This window comes from Bufo bufo, chromosome 1 (genome assembly GCF_905171765.1).
Source record: "Bufo bufo chromosome 1, aBufBuf1.1, whole genome shotgun sequence".
Lineage (NCBI taxonomy): Eukaryota > Metazoa > Chordata > Amphibia > Anura > Bufonidae > Bufo > Bufo bufo.
Genome location: NC_053389.1, coordinates 455,275,122 through 455,296,998, shown reverse-complemented (window position 1 = coordinate 455,296,998; position 21,877 = coordinate 455,275,122). Strand labels below are relative to the sequence as shown.

The window sequence follows — 21,877 nt, the reverse complement described above, 5'->3', positions numbered from 1 at the left end:
TCTGCCCACCAAGTACCTACAGCTCCAAGCTAGAGAGCAACAAGGAAGCAAGGAGTAGCAGATGCCCCCTCAACAGCTGGGGACATACAGAGGAAATTCTCCTCGGGTGTCTCCAGGGCAGAGAAGAGGAAACCATGATGCATTGTGGGGATGTGTTGTGTCTGTGTATCCTGAGTGCTACGTATCTGTCCTGTGTCACAGTCTTCCTTCTAGTCCCTTAGGGGTGTGTCCACCAGATGGGGACCTGCATAAATACGGGCGGGTAGCCCTCAATAAAGTGTGCCTGTTTTATCCTTCATCATGTTGAGGCTGGTGTTTGGGTAACTGATCAACACTGGGGGATTTCTATACGCTGGGAGATTTGCTATACTCCCCTGGCTATAACTACTAGCTCTTTTAAGAGCTGTTCCTGCTCTCTGGTTTTAGGAGAGGTTCACCCACTGGAGCCTGGAGCCTTGTCGTAGGTCCAGGGTGGGTAGGAGACGGTGAGACCTCAACCAAGCTTCGGCGGTTCGTGGGGTCTGCAGTGCGTATGGTGTCAAGTGGAGTGCTTGGAGTCCTCGGAAAGCACTAGGAGCAACTATCAACGGAGGTACCCGGTCGGGGTGCTAGGCGTTCCGTTACATACACTATGCGGTAAAACCTGTTATCTTCATTCTCCAGGTCAGTACGTTTCCAACGATACCACACTTGTATAATTTTTCTTGCGTTTTAATACTGAAAAAAAATTAAAACCTTTGAGGAAAAATATTAATTTTTTCATAACCATATTCTGACCCCTATAACTTTTTTGTAGCTATGTGTACGAGGCTGTGTGAGGGCTCATATTTTGCGTGGCGATCTGTTCTTTTCAGTGATACAAATTTTAAGTGTGTGAGACTTTTTGATCACGTTTTATTAAAAAATTATTGGGTAGTTGAAGTGACAAAAAATGGCAAATTGGATACTTGTATAATACATTAGACTGAATAAAGCATCAGAAAAACATTTGGAGTGCCAAATGATTGAAGATTCTTCACACTTGATGTTTTGACTCTCGAGCCCTCTATGAGCACCCACAACTGACTATTTGAGTGCAGGTCACATAAACCTACTCTCCAATTTGATTGACAGGGTCAGGCAGTAAAAACATCATCATGCCTGGCCATTCAATTATAGTAGAGAGGACTCAGGATTTGCTGAGAAAGCTGCACCTCTAGGAGTAATGGCAATGCCCCCGTTGCTCCTAGAGGCTCATTTGCATATGAAAACATAATTTTTCTCAGCAATGCAGGCACATATGAATATGGGACCAACACAGATGTCTTCAGCTGCCAAGCGCACATGTAACAGGTCAGCCAGTTTCATCGGTACAGATCTGCTGACAGATGCCCTTTAATAGGTCTTCTGCTAACATCTTGGTGCCAGGTATAACAGGACATTTTCATTATTGTGGGGTCCATGCCTTAACCAGATTTGGTGGCATAAGGGACAATATTAGGCAGGTGGACATAGCATTATGATTTATTTGGTGTTGACTATGTAGTTTAGAAATACAGTTTAGAAATCTGCCATCTTTGTTGGAATAGTGAGAAAAAGGAATGTGCACACCTGCGTTATTGGATAAGATGCTGCGGTATACGACTCAAGGCCCTTATATATTGGTAGAGGAAACCATGCACACTCAGGAGGTTTCAAATATGCCAAGTGGATTTATTGTGGTACAAACAATCCAAAATGTGAATAAAGTGCCAAAAATATAAAAATAATTAAGGCAAAATAGATAATTGAATCACAATGAATTGCCCCAATCGGGCATAAATGCCCCAGTTTCGAGAATTTGATGACGCCGTATGTTGTCCAGTAAAGCTGCGATATGTTAGTAGACGTTTCTGTCATGAGAGACCTTTTTCAATAAATGTAATATGGAGTAAGTATCTGGGGCGTACATAAGTATATGAAGGATGAAGAAGTGGTTACTAATATTCACCTATTTGCATACACATATATTTATCAAATGCAATAAAGCTACTGATAAAACATTCAGATCTACTTGTAATCATTGACTATGAGGCTGCAAATACTTGTAATCATTGACTATGAGGCTGCAAATTTGGTGGAAGTAACATTCTTCTTGTAATCTCTAAGTGGCAATTTTTATTTTTGTTGGTAAATTCCAATGATTTATGTTTTGATGACTTTGATTATGCAAATCCCACTAACATGTTTTCCTTGTCTTGCTAAGGTTTCACTGGGAAGTCGTTAAGAAGATTTGATAGTTTTGATGGACTCACTCAACAACAGATAATTACCAGAGTGGAATGGTTTGTGACAGAGATGAAAAATTATGACGTGTTACCAAAAAACGCCTCCATTGATTGCAAGAGCATTGCACTTCAGAAGCCAGAGCATGTATGTAAATGACATAGCTGCCTTTCCTATCATAGACTATATTAGACTATGGTATTTTAAGATGGACTAGACTTAATCCATGTTTTCTAAAACCCTTTTGCTGCCATGGGTCTTTACTGGCTCACCATAAATAATAATAGATGTAATAGAGGATATAAGAGGATAATAGAGGATATTCCAGTTTACCCAGGCTCTCACAGTAATTGGCTGAAGGTCCTGCAGGAGACAACGCCATTTGTAGGTGACTTTGGAGTTAATCACTTGCCACTAAATATACTTAAAGGGGTTCTCTCACCTCAGACATTGGTGAAGGAGGGAGCTGTCCGCTCCCTGATTCACAGTTCAGCTGAGCTGCGCCGTTCCCCAGCAGGCCACACATGGCAATGCTGGGCTGTGTAGGAGGAGCGGTGCAGGCCTGGGAATAAGCCTCCTACACAGCCCAGCAGCGTGATGTGTGTTACCACGTTGAAAACCTACAAAAGAACACTGAAAGCTGATAAACTATAAAAATATTGTTTTATTTGGGTACATGATTAAAAGCATACATAGAGATAACAGACAAATGCACAAAGTGCAGCACAATCCTGGGAGAGTTGGTAGAGTACAAAAAGGGTAAAAAGACAGAAGTGACCCGAGTATGGATATATCTAAATGAGGCAAAGTTACCATGTAAAATATATGTTAAAGGGATACCCACTATTGGTAAGAGTACACATGATCTCGTCAAATATAAAGTGCAAGTGCAAGCTTATATATATATAAGCAAAGAAGAGGAGAAATAACCCTTCAATGTGGGTCCCTAAATACATATAAATATATACCTATTCAAGTAATCTAAGCGGGTAAATAAAGTGCATGTGCAAGTCACGTAACAATTTACAAGAAAAAACACATAATGAGTGTTTGATCAAAAAACACAACACAACCGCAGAAGTTTAACAGGTAAGCAGGTGAACAGGAATGAGGTCACATACCGTATGTAAAATGATGGTAAGTCCACAGGAAGACTGCACACCCCGACGCGCGTTTCGATTTGAAACCTTCCTCTGGGGGTACAGTCTTCCCACTGGAGTAGTCCCTCTTAAACAGGTGTTCCGCCAATCAGGGTCCATTAATCGGACACGTGAGTTCTGAGGCACAGGTGAACCGCGCGGTGGCCAATCGCGCAGGTGCAGCTGCGCCTATTCACTCAAGGACCTTCCGTGACGTCAAAAACGTCATAGTCTCGCGGGATGTTCGAAGGTCATATGGTAGCCGATATTACAACTACGTCTATTGCTCAAGGACCTTCCGTGACGTAATAAACGTCATGGTCTCGCGAGATACTCAGCGGTCACGTAATAGTCAGTATTACAACCAACAAGGTCATGCAGGCAGATCACATGATCGTGAGTTACAATCACATGTTTCTCCAATGGTTCAAACGTCATCCAAAAGGGAGGACACAGGTAGGCACGTCACGAAGTGTAAACAAGTGAGTGTGTAAGCACAAAATAATGCACCTGTATATTCATAAAAATGTGATACACATTAGGTGCATAAGAAAAACAATAAAGGGATGAAGATTTGATGAGGTAAAATGAGTGGCGGCTACATAGTCTCCCCAAAAAGGTGGTAACCTATAGCGGATACCCACACAAGGAGAGTCCATGGCCGCGAGTCATAACCTCAACAAGTGGAATTACATATATCAAGATTGATAGTGCAATTATATATATATATAGTAGTGCAATATGCACAACATAATAAACAAAGTGAGGAATTGGACTGGGTAAGGTGAATCACAGCGATACAATCTCCCAACAGTGCGGCAACCCACATAGGTTGCCCAATGGGGGGAGAGTGCATGTCAGGGAGTCAAAACCGAGCACAAGAAGAATATTACTAATATACTTATAAATGCATTGTGCAAATTTGTAAAAAATTGGATGAGGTGAAATGAGTCACGGCCACGCAGTCTCCCGACAGGGCAACACCCCAAAACGGGACCCAATAAAGGGAGACTGTATGGCCGGGAGTCACAACCAAACCCAAAGTGCAAAAAAAGGGGGAGTTATTGATGTACTAGGTAAGTGCATTGTGCAAAGTACAAAATATTATTGGTGGGTGAGAAAGAAAACAATCAATAGGTGAAAAAAGTACACATGTGTGACATACATATATGAACCTGAGGGAACAATACATATATGTCATTCATAAACTGTAAGAAATAATAATGTAAAAACACAAGAAAGAAAAAGACGTGAAGTGACATTTCGATCCTTCAGATTGTATCATTGATGACGTAGATAGTCCAATAGAGCATGCTCAAGATACTTGTGGAGAGCGTGGAAATAAATCTAATAACCTATGATAGAGAAACATTATTAATAGCGGGACTCACCAGTGGGAAGATACATAAAACATACTTATGAACATGAGATCCTATCTAAGGAAAAAAAAATTAAAAAACAAAAATGTATAAAACATTTTTGTTAGTAAAAATGTAAAATTACATGTTCACTGTAGGAAAGGGGCACTCGACAGGGCATCATTGAGGCCCTTTGGTTGTTTAGTATCCAAGGTCCAAATCCACTTTGTTTCTAATTGGGCCAACCGTTTCATTAAGTTACCGCCGCGCATACCTAAGTCAATGTGGTCAATGCCACAGACTTGTGCTGCTTCTAGGGAACACCAGATGTGCGCGATCATTAGTGAAACAAGTAGTTGTGTTTCCCCCCCCCCCCTTTATTATTGAAGTTGGAAGGGGTACTACTGAAAGCAGCAAAATGTGGGCATTACTACTGTGAGGAGGGAAAAAGTAGACATAACTACTGCAAGGGGGCGCAATGTGGGCATTACTTCTGTGAGGGTGCATAGTGTGAGCATAACTACTGTGAGGGGCATAATGTGGGCATAACTACTGTGAGGGGGCACAATGTGGGCATTACTTCTGTGAAGGGGGCATAATGTCGGCATTTCTACTGTGAGGGTGCATAGTGTGAGCATAACTTCTGTGAGGGGCATAATGTGGGCATAACTACTGTGAGGGAGGCACAATGTGGCCATAACTGCTATGAGGAGGCACATTGTGGGCATAACTACTGTGAGGGGGCACAATGTGGGTATAACTACTGTGAGGGGGCACAATGTGGCCATAACTATTGTGAGCAGGCACAATGCGGATATTACTACTGTGAGGGGACACGCTAGCGAAACCCTGGATGCAGTAGGACCAGTTGGTTCTTTAATTTATCACAATGTTTATTGGTACCATCGTATACCCTCTGCTAGATTTTATCAGGTATACATTTTGGGGGTCATTTACAAATAGGTGTGGCTTAGTATAAAAAAAATTGTCACAGAGCACTCTTTCTGATCTAATATAATTGACTGGTAAGTATGTGGGTGGGGACGCTGTACTGAATCCTTTCCCCTGGTGCATTAAAGCCTAGCTAAACCTCTGAAGAAAGTCATGAAATTTGAGGCATTTCCCCTTGTAGCTTTACTACATGCACTGATTATGTTTACCTCATAAGGAAAAATATAATTATATATAGGTTCTGTGCAAATTTTCATAGGAAATGTGCTTTGTTTGTCACCAAGGGAACACAGGAACTCTATGATCGAAACCATTTTGCACTCAATACTTGCAGCATAAATTATTTTTCTGGCAAGAAATCCCATGAGTCCAGTAAATTGAAGTCACAGAACAGCATACACTTCACAAGATGCTGTATGCGTCTCATTAATCTCCCCTAACTCGGTGGGCCCCATCATCACATTTATATTAACCAAGAATTTTTTTGAGATTTCATGGGGTGAGGGTTTCCTGCTTGCCTGCTTCCATTCATGAAAAGTGGAATAATAATGATAAAATAGAAGAGGAAGAACGATTCCTCATATCCATGCAGAAAACCTTGCCTTTGATACATTGATGTGTTACAATGACGTTAGATCGGAAAATAAATAGGCTTCATATACAGTAAACTACCATTAACACTTAGGAAATTTCACATCTTTCAAACAAAATTTAATTTGGCCAACATAATAAAACAGTAAGACTACCTTGGTTTATAGTTTATGCTCCATAGTAAGCGTATTGCTATCGTAACTTAATCCAGTATGGGTAATAATCTGACTTTTCAAGTTTGGTATATACAGGAAATACTGTTATACAGTATGTTCTTTATTTAAAAGTTCTTTATTAATAACTGAGAGTTGGACAAAAATGGTGGTGGACAATGAAGATTCAAGACCTATAATTTAATCATTTATATTAGGCCTCATGCAATGCTTCTCATGCACAATAAATCTGTAATGTCACAGTTTGGGCAGTACAGGGGGTATCTGCAAATGGTCTGTTCTTTAGTGTGGTGAAATGTTGTGTCATGTATAATTGATGCCTTGTATACTTCCAGCATGGTTCTGTGTGGTGATTTAGGTGACTAGTTCTGGCATAGCCCTTTGCAGGAGGTTACTAATTTGTGGCTGACTCCACCCCTAGCTCTAGAGTGTTCTGTTATTTCTTAGGAGGGGGTTGGGAGGGAGAAGAAGCAGATTCCATGTGCACCCTCTTCTTGGGTTCAGGTTCCAGAGACTGACAGATCTCTGTTTGTTTGCTGCTGGATCTACAGCAGGAGAGATTAAAGAGAAAAGTCAGCCAGAAAGGTAACCGCCGCTGAGGGCAGTACAGACTTTACTGCCATGGAGGGATTACAGTTAGGACACCTGACACACTTAAGGAACAACCCGGCTAGTCGTATCATTCAACCTGTATGCCTCGGTAAGCATCACAGGTATAATTGCAAAAGTACAGTCACCTGCCATAGATTCTACTGAAAGAGAGGCTTTAGCAAGATAGTGTACTAAGAGGGCCATAAATCCAGCTTTGCCAAGAGTCATACATTACCATCTGGTGAAGGAGTTGTACTGTGTACAGATGAGACTGTGTGTCCTTGTTGTTGGATGTGCTACAGCTCCCATTTTGTGTAACAGTAAAGAGAGATGTTTGTTCTGTTTAGGCTGGTCTGGTTTACTGACTCCTACAGTACATTACCATGTGCTGGCTATTGCATGCTCTACATACCCTGCCTTGCACCCATATAACCACCAACATCAAGAGCACCCCAAACTAACATCAGGCAGGGCCCCAAACTACAGGGGGTTCCCCCGAGGGAAGAAAAGGATTTGTCCTCCTCTCACTGCACCGGCCCTGAGGGAATCCACTGTGACATATTCTAGTCAAAGCCACTGCGACTCCCATCCTCTGCCTCGGCTCCTCAAGGGTTTGCTGCAGATGCATACATAATCAGACAGCAAAAAAACATTTAATGCCTCTGTATAAAAGCATAGCCAGATAATGGAAGGCCCTGTAGATGTCGTTGCTGCATTCCAGCTATGTGACTGTGTTCACATGACATTTTTCACTTACCCTAAACATATACTGTACATTAGGAACATAAGGATGCAAAAGCATAGTATACTATGTCTTTCAGTCCTGCAGAGTCCAGTAAAAATTTATATGTTAAACAGATTTTTTGACAACAGAACACTATAGTGACCAGAGGCATACATTTAAGGTAAAAATGGGTTAAATGAGTTAAAACTGGTTCTCCAAGATCTTGTAGGCTTGCTGCACCAGAAACACATTGCTGTAATCTTAGAAAACGCGTTGTTGGAATTTTAAATTTTTCTTCGTTAATGGTAGTTGATTATTTTGTTCTGAAATATCTACCGTATATGTCTCAGGTACTGAATTTATTGTTGAAGCTGGTGTCACATGATCTCCTCTTCACTTGGGAACGTTCAAGTCAACTGATGCACCTTGATGACAAAGTTGTTTGCTCTGTTCCTTTTAAGGTACTCAAAACGCTGTCTCCTAATCTTAAAGTAAGCAAGTAAACCACCAGATTCTCAATACTGCTTTACATGAATTACATTAATTATCATCATAAACAATAAATGCAGTCAAACATTGTTTGTCTGGTCATGTCATGTCCCAAGATTCACACCTTGGAACTTCCTTCCTCCCCCCCCCCCCCTCCTCTGCATTTCTTTCTTTCCTTTCTTCCTTTTAAAAGTCAGAACTTTCAGTAGAGTACTGAGGACTATTGGGGTCATTTATCAAACTGGTGTAAAGTAGAACTGGTTTAGTTACCAATAGCAACTAATCAGATTCCACCTTTCATTTTTGACAGCTCCTTTGGAAAATAAATGGTGGAATCTGATTGGTTGCTATGGGCAACTAAGTCAGTTCTACTTTACATCAGTTTGATAAATGACCCCGTATAACTATTCTTTTGGATCTATTCCCAGTTTTCAATTTTAAAAAATCTGCGTACAAAATGCAAAGGGTAAACAGTGGAAAAGAAAAAATATCAGCATGAAAACATTACATTTCCTGTTGTATGCTCCACTAACCCAATCCAAACAGATATTGTTAAGGATTTATTCACATGTAGAGGTTGAGATGCTGTTGCAACTACATGAGAAATACTGCACATTTTTGCTGTGGTTTTTGATGCAGATGCATTTTTTTACGTGAAACACATACTGTATAACATGTTTTATCTGCAAACAACGAAACTGCATTGAAAGCCAGGGTTTTTTTCAATGCAGTTTTAACTGCATCTCAACCGCTATGTGTGAATTTTCCCCTTAAGGGCTCATGCACACTGACGTTAGTGCTTTGCATGCTGCCATTTTTTTTATCACTTCAATAGAAATGTCCTATCCTTCTCCACAAAATAGACAAGAATAGAACATGTTCTATCTTAAAGGGGTTGTCCGAGATTGGGGACATGGTTGCAATAGTACTATAGTGACATACATATTACATACATGCATGTCCTACCCTTGACAGATATTTGTGAAGCCCAGTTTTCATATATGAAATTATTAGCCGGAAGTGTTTGTTTTCTTAGACCCGGTGACGTACCGGGTCCCTTGCAGGCGATCGCAGCCTCTTCTTCCAGCTGCTCAGGGAGCCCGGTGACGTCACCGGCAGCCTAAGTAATTATGCAGAGTTGAAGAAGGGGCAGTAACAAGGCTGGCCGACATAGGCTGCCGGTGACGTCACCGGACTGGAGGGGCGTGGCTTAGCGCTATGTCGGCCAGCCTTGTTACCGCCCCTTCTTCAACTCTGCATAATTACTTAGGCTGCCGGTGACGTCACCGGACTGGAGGGGCGTGGCTTAGCGCTAAGTAATTATGCAGAGTTGAAGAAGGGGCGGTAACAAGGCTGGCTGACATAGCGCTAAGCCACGCCCCTCCAGTCCGGGGACGTCACCGGTCATGCAGCTTTCTATAAGGGGGCGGATAGATGGAGGAGTGGACGATATGAGGGGGGCGGGTGCAGGGACGAGATGTTAGACTGTAGAAAGTGGGAGATGCCGTGCTGCGCTGGGACCCACAGTGCAGTGCGGCAGGAAGTGATCGCACAGATAAACAACTATGTCAACAATCTGTTGGGGACCGTAGGAGCCATGCAGCAGTGTAAAAACGACCTAAATACATCTGGGGAACCTTGACTCGGCTAGTAATAGTGAGTAAACTGTTTTTAAAAAATAATTATGATCTCGGACAACCCCTTTAACTGGTTACCTCCCCTCCGTACCCTTACTGAAGGCTAATAGCAATTCATTAATAACTTCTAGTAGAAATAATAAAGGGATGGCACAACATAGAGCCATAAGAATAGAGGCTCCAGAATTGTTATTATATGGGTAATACATGAAGTAATTAAAAAAGACATGTCATGAGTGGTGAAAGGTCCTCTTTAACCACCTCAGCCCCCATAGCTTAAACACCCTTAATGACCAGGCCACTTTTTACACTTCTGACCTACCCTACTTTCACCGTTTAGTGCTCGGTCATGCAACTTACCACCCAAATTAATTTTACCTCCTTTTCTTCTCACTAATAGAGCTTTCATTTGGTGGTATTTCGTTGCTGCTGACATTTTTACTTTTTTTGTTATTAATCGAAATTTAACGATTTTTTTGCAAAAAAATGTCATTTTTCACTTTCAGTTGTCAAATTTTGCAAAAAAAACTACATCCATATATAAATTTTGCTCTAAATTTATTGTTCTACATGTCTTTGATAAAAAAAAAATGTTTGGGTAAAAAAAAAATGGTTTGGGTAAAAGTTATAGCGTTTACAAACTATGGTACAAAAATGTGAATTTCCGCTTTTTGAAGCAGCTCTGACTTTCTGAGCACCTGTCATGTTTCCTGAGGTTCTACAATGGCCAGACAGTACAAACACCCCACAAATGACCCCATTTCGGAAAGTAGACACCCTAAGGTATTCGCTGATGGGCATAGTGAGTTCATAGAACTTTTTATTTTTTGTCACAAGTTAGCGGAAAATGATAAATTTAATTTTTTTTTTCTTACAAAGTCTCATATTCCACTAACTTGTGACAAAAAATAAAAACTTCTATGAACTCACTATGCCCATCAGCGAATACCTTGGGGTGTCTTCTTTCCAAAATGGGGTCACTTGTGGGGTAGTTATACTGCCCTGGCATTCTAGGGGCCCAAATGTGTGGTAAGTAGTTTGAAATCAAAATCTGTAAAAAATGGCCGGTGAAATCCGAAAGGTGCTCTTTGGAATGTGGGCCCCTTTGCCCACCTAGGCTGCAAAAAAGTGTCACACATGTGGTATCTCCGTACTCAGGAGAAGTTGGGCAATGTGTTTTGGGGTGTCATTTTACATATACCCATGCTGGGTGAGATAAATATCTTGGTCAAATGCCAACTTTGTATAAAAAAATGGGAAAAGTTGTCTTTTGCCAAGATATTTCTCTCACCCAGCATGTGTATCGCCGTATTCAGGAGAAGTTGGGCAATGTGTTTTGGGGTGTCTTTTTACATATACTCATGCTGGGTGAGAGAAATATCTCGGCAAAAGACAACTTTTCCCATTTTTTATACAAAGTTGGCATTTGACCAAGATATTTATCTCACCCAGCATGGGTATATGTAAAATGACACCCCAAAACACATTGCCCAACTTCTCCTGAGTACGGCGATACCAGATGTGTGACACTTTTTTGCAGCCTAGGTGTGCAAAGGGGCCCACATTCCATTTATGAGGGCATTTTTAGACATTTGGATCCCAGACTTCTTCTCACGCTTTAGGGCTCCTAAAAAGCCAGGGCAGTATAAATACCCCACATGTGACCCCATTTTGGAAAGAAGACACCCCAAGGTATTCAATGAGGGGCATGGCGAGTTCATAGAAAAAAAAAAATTTTGGCACAAGTTAGCGGAAATTGATTTTTTATTTTTTTTTCTCACAAAGTCTCCCTTTCCGCTAACTTGGGACAAAAATTTCAATCTTTCATGGACTCCATATGCCCCTCAGCGAATACCTTGGGGTGTCTTCTTTCCGAAATGGGGTCACATGTGGGGTTCCGTGAGGGGTATGGTGAGTTCATGTGAGATTTTATTTTTTGACACAAGTTAGTGGAATATGAGACTTTGTAAGAAAAAATAAATAAATTTCCGCTAACTTGGGCCAAAAAAATGTCTGAATGGAGCCTTACAGGGGGGTGATCAATGACAGGGGGGTGATCAGGGAGTCTATATGGGGTGATCACCCCTCTGTCATTGATCACCCCCCTATAAGGCTCCATTCAGATGTCCGTATGTGTTTTGCGGATCCGATCCATGTATCAGTGGATCCGTAAAAATCATACGGACATCTGAATGCAGCTTTACAGGGGGGTGATCAATGACAGGGGGGTGATCAGGGAGTCTATATGGGGTGATCACCCCTCTGTCATTGATCACCCCCCTATAAGGCTCCATTCAGATGTCCGTATGTGTTTTGCGGATCCGATCCATGTATCAGTGGATCCGTAAAAATCATACGGACATCTGAATGCAGCCTTACAGGGGGGTGATCAATGACAAGGGGGTGATCAGGGAGTCTATATGGGGTGATCACCCCTCTGTCATTGATCACCCCCCCTATAAGGCTCCATTCAGATGTCCGTATGTGTTTTGCGGATCCGATCCATGTATCAGTGGATCCGTAAAAATCATACGGACATCTGAATGCAGCCTTACAGGGGGTTGATCAATGACAGGGGGGTGATCAATGACAGGGGGGTGATCAGGGAGTTTATATGGGGTGATCACCCCTCTGTCATTGATCACCCCCCTATAAGGCTCCATTCAGATGTCCGTATGTGTTTTTCGGATCCGATCCATGTATCAGTGGATCCGTAAAAATCATACGGACATCTGAATGCAGCCTTACAGGGGGGTGATCAATGACAGGGGGGTGATCAAATCAATGACAGGGGGGTGATCAGGGAGTCTATATGGGGTGATCACCCTCCATCATTGATCACCCCCCTGTAAGGCTCCATTCAGACGTCCGTATGTGTTTTGCGGATCCGATCCATGTATCAGTGGATCCGTAAAAATCATACGGACGTCTGAATGCAGCCTTACAAGGGGGTGATCAATGACAGGGGGGTGATCAGGGAGTCTATATGGGGTGATCACCCCCCTGTAAGGCTCCATTCAGACGCCTGTATGTGTTTTGCGGATCCGATCCATGTATCCGTGGATCCGTAAAAAACATACGGACATCTGAATGCAGCCTTACAGGGGGGTGATCAATGACAGGGGGGTGATCAGGGAGTCTATATAGGGTGATCACCCCCGTCATTGATCACCCCCCTGTAAGGCTCCATTCAGACGTCTGTATGCGTTTTGCGGATCCGATCCATATATCAGTGGATCCGTAAAAATCATACGGACATCTGAATGGAGCCTTACAGGGGGATGATCAATGACGGGGGTGATCAATGACAGGGGGGTGATCAGGGAGTCTATATGGGGTGATCAGGGGTGATCAGGGGTGAATAAGGGGTTAATAAGTGACGGGGGGGGGGGTGTAGTGTAGTGTAGTGGTGTTTGGTGCTACTTTACTGAGCTACCTGTGTCCTCTGGTGGTCGATCCAAACAAAAGGGACCACCAGAGGACCAGGTAGCAGGTATAAGACGCTGTTATCAAAACAGCGTCTAATATACCTGTTAGGGGTTAAAAAAATCGCATTTCCAGCCTGCCAGCGAACGATCGCCGCTGGCAGGCTGGAGATCCACTCGCTTACCTTCCGATCCTGTGAACGCGCGCGCCTGTGTGCGCACGTTCACAGGAAATCTCGCATCTCGCGAGATGACGCATATATGCGTGACTCTGCGCAGGGCTGCCGGCTCCGGAACGCGATCCTGCGTTAGGCGGTCCGGAGGTGGTTAAAGGGAACCTGTCACCTCTACTATGCTACCCTCACTGAGCGTTTCTAAATGTTCATTGTGTTACCCTAAACATATAAATTACACTTTTAATTTCATTTGCAGACGAATTCAATAAGTATTATGCATTTTTGTACATCCCGCCTTTTATGCAAATTAACGTAAAAGAAGTCATATCTTACTTGTGTGACCAGAGAAGAGTCATATTTTCAAGCCCTGACTCATCTCAGGTTAATTTGCATATGTATCAAATCGTTTTTTTTTACACAATAAAAGCACACAGAGCTATGGGGACTGGGTATTGCGGATGTGCTAGCGGCCATCTAGCAACCCATGTCCTCAGCTCTATACCCAAAATCCAGGTGACAGGTTCCCTTTAAGTAAGTACCATCTTTACAGAAAGACCAATGTGAGTTGAATTGAGGTAAACTGAAAAAATATGGAAACAAGAAGTACCAATTAAAGCCAAATAACATACAGTTAAAGCGGTTGTCCACATATTTAATATTGATGATCTATCCACAGGATAGGCTTGACAAAGGCTGGGATACATTAATTTACTATCCACAGGATAGGTCATCAACATCAGATCATCGAGGGTTTTGACTCCTGGCACTCCCACTGATCAGCTGCTTGAGGAGGCCACGATGCTCCTTTGAACACTGCGGCCTTCTCACAGCTAACCAAGCACAGTGCCATCCATTGGATCGCAGCTGTGCTTGGTATTGTAGATCAGTCCTATTCACTTTCAATGGGACTGAGCTGCGCCTAGGCCTGTGATGGCTAACCTCTGGCACACGTGGTAAAACTGCAACTCCCAAGATGTACACTTGCTTGTCTGTTCTAAGAATTTCAGAGACATGAATTGAGCATGCTGGTAGTCGTAGTTTCACCACAGCTGGAGTGCCAGAGGTTAGCCATCACTGGCCAAGGCTATGTGACAGATTAACGTGATGTCACTGTCCTATGAAGAGGCCACGGAGCTCACCAGTAAGTAATGAATTATGTTATTTTCACATTGGTGTCATGGCTTACAGTTTTACAGGAGCCATGACAGATCCATGTTTAGCTTTTTCTAAAAGATCCTGATGTATCCTTGACACGGCGGTGAATGGAAGGACAGCAGTGGTCAAATGTGCAGCATCACTCACCTATCTCAGCAGCTGATCCTCATTAACCCTACTCTGTCTTCTTGTAGCAGGGATGGCCGCTGTAGTTCAGTATCCCTCGCTGGAGACTGCAACCAGCACCAGTCTGCTAGGCCTCTTTCTAGTTCCCTTAGAGCATATGCATGCCTCCTGACTTTTAAAGGACCTGTGTCCAATTACTACAAATCTCTGCCTTACTGTTAGTCTGTCCGTGTGGCGAACTCAGCCTGCTTAACGACTTTCTCTCTGCTGCCTGGTTATTGTATTGACTCTCTGCTGTCTGTCCTGACCTTGGATTGTTTTATGAATATGCATGAACCCTGCCTGCCCTGACTTTGGCCTGTTTGTGACTGATTATTGTCTGATCCCTGGTGGCTCCCCTGCAACAAAGGCCATATCCCTGTATAGGGGCTAAATGGTAAAAAAGCAGCATACTGCCAGACAGCACTTTTAAAAATAGCAAAGCCAAACCAGTTAGGTGGAACTGTGGGTCCACATCCACTGTCTCTAACAATCCTGGTAGGTAACATTGACCTATAATGGGTCTGTTAAGTTATTTTATGTTTCAATGGTATTTATTAGGTTTTCACAACAATAAAGTGTACAGAATAATGTACTTAATACAAAGGACTTAGGGTCCAATTATTTGGACATTCCAAACAAATAAAATAAAAAACAAAAAGACATACATAAAATAAGACTTAAATAAAAAAGAAAGCATCAGGAAATCAGGGGTAATAGAACTATAGCTACAGGGTACATAGGTCTGGTGTCAGGAGGTGATCAGGAATAAGAGGGTTTATAACTGCATAACCACAACTCAGTGCACAATACATCCATGATAATTATCAGAGCCCACGATAGAGGGAGAGATCAATAGAGTGCGAAGAGGACGACCAGGGCTCCCAGACTCTTTCAAACAAAGCAAATGTATCTGAGCGGATAGCCGACATCCTTTCAGATTGGTAAATCTTGTTGACTCTATCAATCACTGCTTGATAGCTCAATGACAAGGATCGCCACTGAGAGGCAATGTGGATTCTAGCTGCAAGCAGGATAAATTGGGTCAATTTGAATTTGGCATTTGTTAATTTCGGCGGTTTGTCGCCAAGTAGCAAGACCGAGGGTGCGGGGAGGAGGGCGCACCCCAGCAAAGATGAGAGCAAGTCACAGATGCGACCCCATAACCTGGACGCCACAGGGCAAGTCCACCAGGTATGGAGCATCGTGCCCTCCTCATCACACCCCCGAAAGCAAGTAGAGGGGACCTCTGGATAAAAGTGATGTAATTTGGCCGTCACTAAATACGTCCGGTGGAGTATTTTAATAGAGGTCTCTGCCAAAGTAGTTTGCCATGACCCTTTGGTTAATGTCTGGGAGCGCTGATGCCATCTAGATACGCTTGATTCTTCCGACAGATCCGCCTCCCACTCCAACATATAGCGGAGTTTAGTGTCCTCTGGAGGCGCAGTGAGGATAGAATATATCTGGGATAGTAGACCCTGTTTATATAGAGAGAAGGACATTAGTCTTTCAAAAGGTGTATATTCAATTTTGTGGAGGCTAGTCTTCAGGGAATGAAGGAAGGAGAATACTCTCCGGACATTGAATTGTTCACAAGCTGGGGGGGTGAATTTCTCAATAAAGGCTGGCATAGTCAGTAATTTACCCCGCACGAGGAAATCCCGGAGGGAGCACAATTTTTTTTCAACCCTGTTAAGTTATTTTAAAGGATAAAGTAGGACTATGAAAAAAGAGCAACAGAGCAATGAAAGCCTGAGAGATTGAACCTAACACCCATGTACAAAACTATAATAATCTATTTCAACTTTTTTGCTTTGACAGTAGAGCAACATATTAACGAATTTCACTATCATTCCAGTGGACTCCTGAAATTCAACCTTCAGTGAAGCAACAGCCTAAGTTGAGGTCAGTTTCTTCCCTTCTTGATAGTTTAGATGCACTGACAAACAGAACGGAACAGCCAAGTTTAGAAGAACATTCATCTCAAGACTCAGCTGTGTGGAAAGCCTTCCCAGGTATGTTGTATAGACTGTCTCACTGATTACTGCAGATGAACTATTCTGGAATCATGTCTGATTTGTAGATTTAAGTAACCAGGTTGAGTAATGACCCTCTTTAAACAAGATGGTTTGAACTTTGCTATTCATAGCTGTACACCATTCAATAGTGCTCCCTGGTCAGCAGCTATATGTGGTTCTTGGGCTCCCTGCTTGTGTCCTTGTTGGCCACTACAGGTACTATTGTGCACCAAATTTCTAAGAAAAGTCATAACATTACTAAAACTTGGCGCCAAAGTCAGTACTATAGAACTGTCAGATGACACCTGGCTAAGAACACTATCGCTGACACCTGACAACAGGGATTAGATAAGGCAGTATTGGTTTCTGACACTACAGCTTGCCATATAGAATTTTCTGGGAAGTCTTGGCAATTTTTTCTAATATTGGAGTATACACTCCAAGATTCAAACTGCAACACCAAGAAGGAAAAGTTGTGGAATTATGAAAAACACATCTTAATTTATTCAGTATTGAGTATGAGCCCCATGTGCAGAAATACACACAGCTATACGCTTTGGCATGCTATTAATGAGGTTACTAATGGTTGTCTGGGGAATATTATGCCACACTGAATGCACGGAAATCATCAAGATCTGTTACTGGCAGCAACTTTTTGCCGACCAATTACGTTCCAGATGTGTTTGATGGGAGACAAATCTAAAAATGCTGCAGGCCATGGTAGCATGTTTAGGCCATGCAGGCTAATCAGAGTAGCATGAGCAACATATGGCCTGCTTTGTCCTGTTGAAAAACGTCTCCTGGGACACTTTGGAGAAATGGCCCTACCACTGGTTCCACAACCAATTCAATGTAATGCCAAACTGTTAGTGTACCTGAAATAAAGGGGGCCCATCTACTGTAATTTATGCCACCCAACCGTATAATCCGGTGAGAAGAACCGATGTGATGTACCCTTGTGAAAACCTTTTCATGGTGTTGCCACGTGGTCACCAGACCAATCTCCGGCTATGCTTGTGTTTGAGACAAAAGAGGGACTCATCCGTGAAGAGGATAGACCTCCACTGTCATCTTGCTGAGCATTATGATAGCTTTTGAGAGAGGTGGCATTTGGTCAAAGGAACACCTGTAGCTGGATGTATGGCTTGTAGTCCAGTGTCATACAAACACCTTCTGATGGTTTGTGTAGACACTAGGCTTGGGATATGACCTCCAATTTCACTTGCAATACAGAATGGACAATCCTTCATCACTGTGCCCCTTTTGCTGTCATTTCAGTTCATCGTTGTTCTCCCAACCACCGAGACACGCAAAGTTGAACAGTGCTGAAATCTTGGCCAAGAAACGTAGCGATCTGCTGGTGTGATAAACCAAGTTCTCTCCATACAAGAATTTTGTCCCTTTTAGCTTGCGACAAGTGGCAATAACTGGCATGATAAACAGAAGGTATTGCACAGTCATCCCACCAGACTTGATCCAATTTTTGAGGTTTCATGTGGCAAAAAAAACTTTTAGTCTGGCTTTCAAGCTCCTCCCACATTACACAGATTGGAGCTAGGTTGTTCAAAATGTAATCATTTGCAAATCTTTGTGACTCCTACTACTTCCTTAATTTACATACCCTTACGGCTTGTCCTTCTTGGTGTTGCAATTTCAACGTTGAGGAGTGTATTTCCATTTTTATAAAAATACAGCAACTTTCAATTATATTTTTTCTATTTTCAAGATCTTTTCAATCTTTTTCCAATTGTGATTTCATTGACAGTTTTTGTCAGTGAATGGAAACCTTTTTTGGTTACATTCAAAGGCTAAAGACTAGTGTTGGTTGAGCACCAAAGTACTTGTGTCCTGATGCTCGGGTGCTCTACAGAGCACCCGAGCACAATGGACATCAATGGGAGAACCTGAGCATTAAACCAGTCACCCCCTGCTCTGAAGAGAGGAGTGTGTCGGGACTCTAGTTCGGCTTAGGAGTCCCTGCTCTGACTCCATATATAGCTATGTCAATAAATACACCCAGTGTATTTAAACCTAATTTAGCCTCATTTTCTGAAAAGTTTCTAGCGGGATTCGAACTCACAACCTTCTACATTATAGCCAATAATCTTAACCACTACACAATAGAGCTGCATGGCCAGTTACTTAAAAAAAAGAAAAATGAGACTTCTGCTGTATAAGAATACTTCCTATACAGCAGAAGTCAATTATTATTATTATTTTTTTTAAACTGTCTATGCTGCTCTATAGTGTAGTGGTTAAGATTCTTGGCTGTAATGTAGAAGGTTGTGAGTTTGAATCCTGTCAGAAATAGAGGCTAAATTTAATTTAAACATATATATAAGTTTTTAGCCATAATATATTTACATATATTATTATATATTTAGAATATATAATATATTATTATATATGTAAATATATTATGGCTAAAACATCAGTAGTAGTTTCCCACATATGCATTCAGCCAAGAACCTTAACCATTACACTATAGAGCTGCATGGCCAGTTACTTTGAAAAAATAAAAAATAAAAATAAAATGAGACTTCTGCTGTATAGTCATACTTACTACTTTTTTATTTATTAACCCCTTAAGGACTCGGCCCTATTTCACCTTCTGGACTTGGCCATTTTTTGCAAATCTGACCAGTGTCACTATAAGTGCTGATAACTTTAAAACGCTTTGACTTATCGAGGCCATTCTAAGATTGTTTTTTCATCACATATTGTACTTAATGACACTGGTAAAATGAAGTAAAAAAAAATCTTTTTTATTTATAAAAAAAATACCAAATTTACCAAAAATTTTAAAAAAATTGCAAATTTCCAAGTTTCAATTTCTCTACTTCTATAATACATAGTAATACCTCCAAAAATAGTTATAACTTTACATTCCCCATATGTCTACTTCATGTTTGGATCATTTTGGGAAGGATATTCTATTTTTTGGGGATGTTACAAGGCTTAGAAGTTTAGAAGCAAATCTTGAAATTTTTCAGAAATTTTCAAAAACCCAATTTTTAGGGACCAGTTCAGGTCTGAAGTCACTTTGCGAGGCTTACATAATAGAAACCACCCAAAAATGACCCCATTCTATAAACTACACCCCTCAAGGTATTCAAAACTGATTTTACAAACTTTGTTAACCCTTTAGGTGTTCCACAAGAATTAATGGAAAATAGAGATCCAATTTCAAAATTTCACATTTTTGGCAGATTTTCCATTTTAATAATTTTTTTACAGTTACAAAGCAAGGGTTAACAGCCAAACCAAACTCAATATTTATGGCCCTGATTCTGTAGTTTACAGAAACACCCCATATGTGGTCGTAAACCGCTGTACGGGCACACGGCAGGGCGCAGAAGGAAAGGAATGCCATACGGTTTTTGGAAGGCATGTTTTGCTGGACTGTTTTTTTTGACACCATGTCCCATTTGAAGCCCCCCTGATGCACCCCTAGAGTAGAAACTCCATAAAAGTGACCCCATCTAAGAAACTACACCCCTCAAGGTATTCAAAACTGATTTTACAAACGTTGTTAACCCTTTAGGTGTTCCACAAGAATTAATGGAAAATAGAGATCCAATTTCAAAATTTCACTTTTTTGGCAGATTTTCCATTTTGATAATTTTTTTCCAGTTACAAAGCAAGGGTTAACAGCCAAACCAAACTCAATATTTATGGCCCTGATTCTGTAGTTTACAGAAACACCCCATATGTGGTCATAGACTGCTGTATGGGCACACGACAGGGCGCAGAAGGAAAAGAATGCCATACGGTTTTTGGTAGGCAGGTTTTGCTGGACTGTTTTTTTTGACACCATGTCCCATTTGAAGCCCCGCTGATGCACCCCTAGAGTAGAAACTCCAAAAAATTGACCCCATTTTAGAAAATATGGGATAGGGTGGCAGTATTGTTGGTACTAGTTTAGGGTACATATGATTTTTGGTTGTTCTATATTACACTTTTTGTGAGGCAAGGTAACAAGAAATAGCTGTTTTGGCACTGTTTTTATTTTTTGTTATTTACAACATTCGTCTGACAGGTTAGATCATGTGATATTTTTATAGACCAGGTTGTCACGGACGCTGCGATACCTAATATGTATACTTTTTTTTTATTTATGTAAGTTTTACACAATGATTTCATTTTTGAAGCAAAAAAATCATGTTTTAGTGTTTCCATAGTCTGAGAGCCATAATTTTTTAAGTTTTTGGACGATTACGCTGGGTAGGGTATGGTTTTTGCGGGATGAGATGACGGTTTTATTGGCACTATTTTGGGGTGTGTGTGACTTTTTGATCGCTTGCTATTACACTTTTTGTGATGTAAGGTGATAAAAAATGGCTTTTTTTACACCATTTTTTTTTTATTTTTTTTTTACGGTATTCACCTGAGGGGTTAGGTCATGTGATATTTTTATAGAGCAAGTTATTACGGACGCTGCGATACCTAATATGTATACTTTCTTTTTATTTATGTACGTTTTACACAATGATTTAATTTTTGAAGCAAAAAAATAATGTTTTAGTGTTTCCATAATCTGAGAGCCATCATTTTTTCAGTTTTTGGGCGATTATCTTAGGTAGGGTCTCATTTTTTGCGGGATGAGATGACGATTTGATTGGCACTATTTTGGGTGCATATGACTTTTTGATCGCTTGCTATTACACTTTTTGTGATGTAAGGTGACAAAAAATTTTTATTTAGCACAGTTTTTATTTTTTACGGTGTTCATCTCAGGGGTTAGGTCATGTGATATTTTTATATAGCCGGTTGATACGGACACGGCGATACCTAATATGTATACTTTTTTTTTTATTTATGTAAGTTTTACACAATAATATCATTTTTGAAACAAAAAAAAAAAATCATGTTTTAGTGTCTCTATATTCTGAAAGCCATAGTTTTTTCAGTTTTTGGGCGATTATCTTAGGTAGGGTCTCATTTTTTGTGGGATGAGGTGACGGTGGAACTATTTTGAGGTGCATATGACTTTTTGGTCGCTTGCTATTACACTTTTTGTGATGTGAGGTGACAAAAA

The 21,877-nt window shown here is 41.3% G+C and overlaps 1 protein-coding gene across 1 annotated transcript in view; it reads left to right on the top strand.

The window, feature by feature from the left end:
• Positions 1-1,800: 1,800 nt before the first annotated feature.
• Positions 1,801-21,877, top strand: part of LOC120982817 (ankyrin-3-like) — a 279,530-nt gene continuing 259,453 nt past the window's right edge. The window contains exons 1-4 of the mRNA XM_040413026.1: positions 1,801-1,909; positions 2,225-2,391; positions 8,122-8,232; positions 16,680-16,836. Coding sequence (XP_040268960.1) covers positions 1,801-1,909; positions 2,225-2,391; positions 8,122-8,232; positions 16,680-16,836 — 544 coding nt within the window. The remainder of the gene's footprint in view (positions 1,910-2,224; positions 2,392-8,121; positions 8,233-16,679; positions 16,837-21,877) is intronic.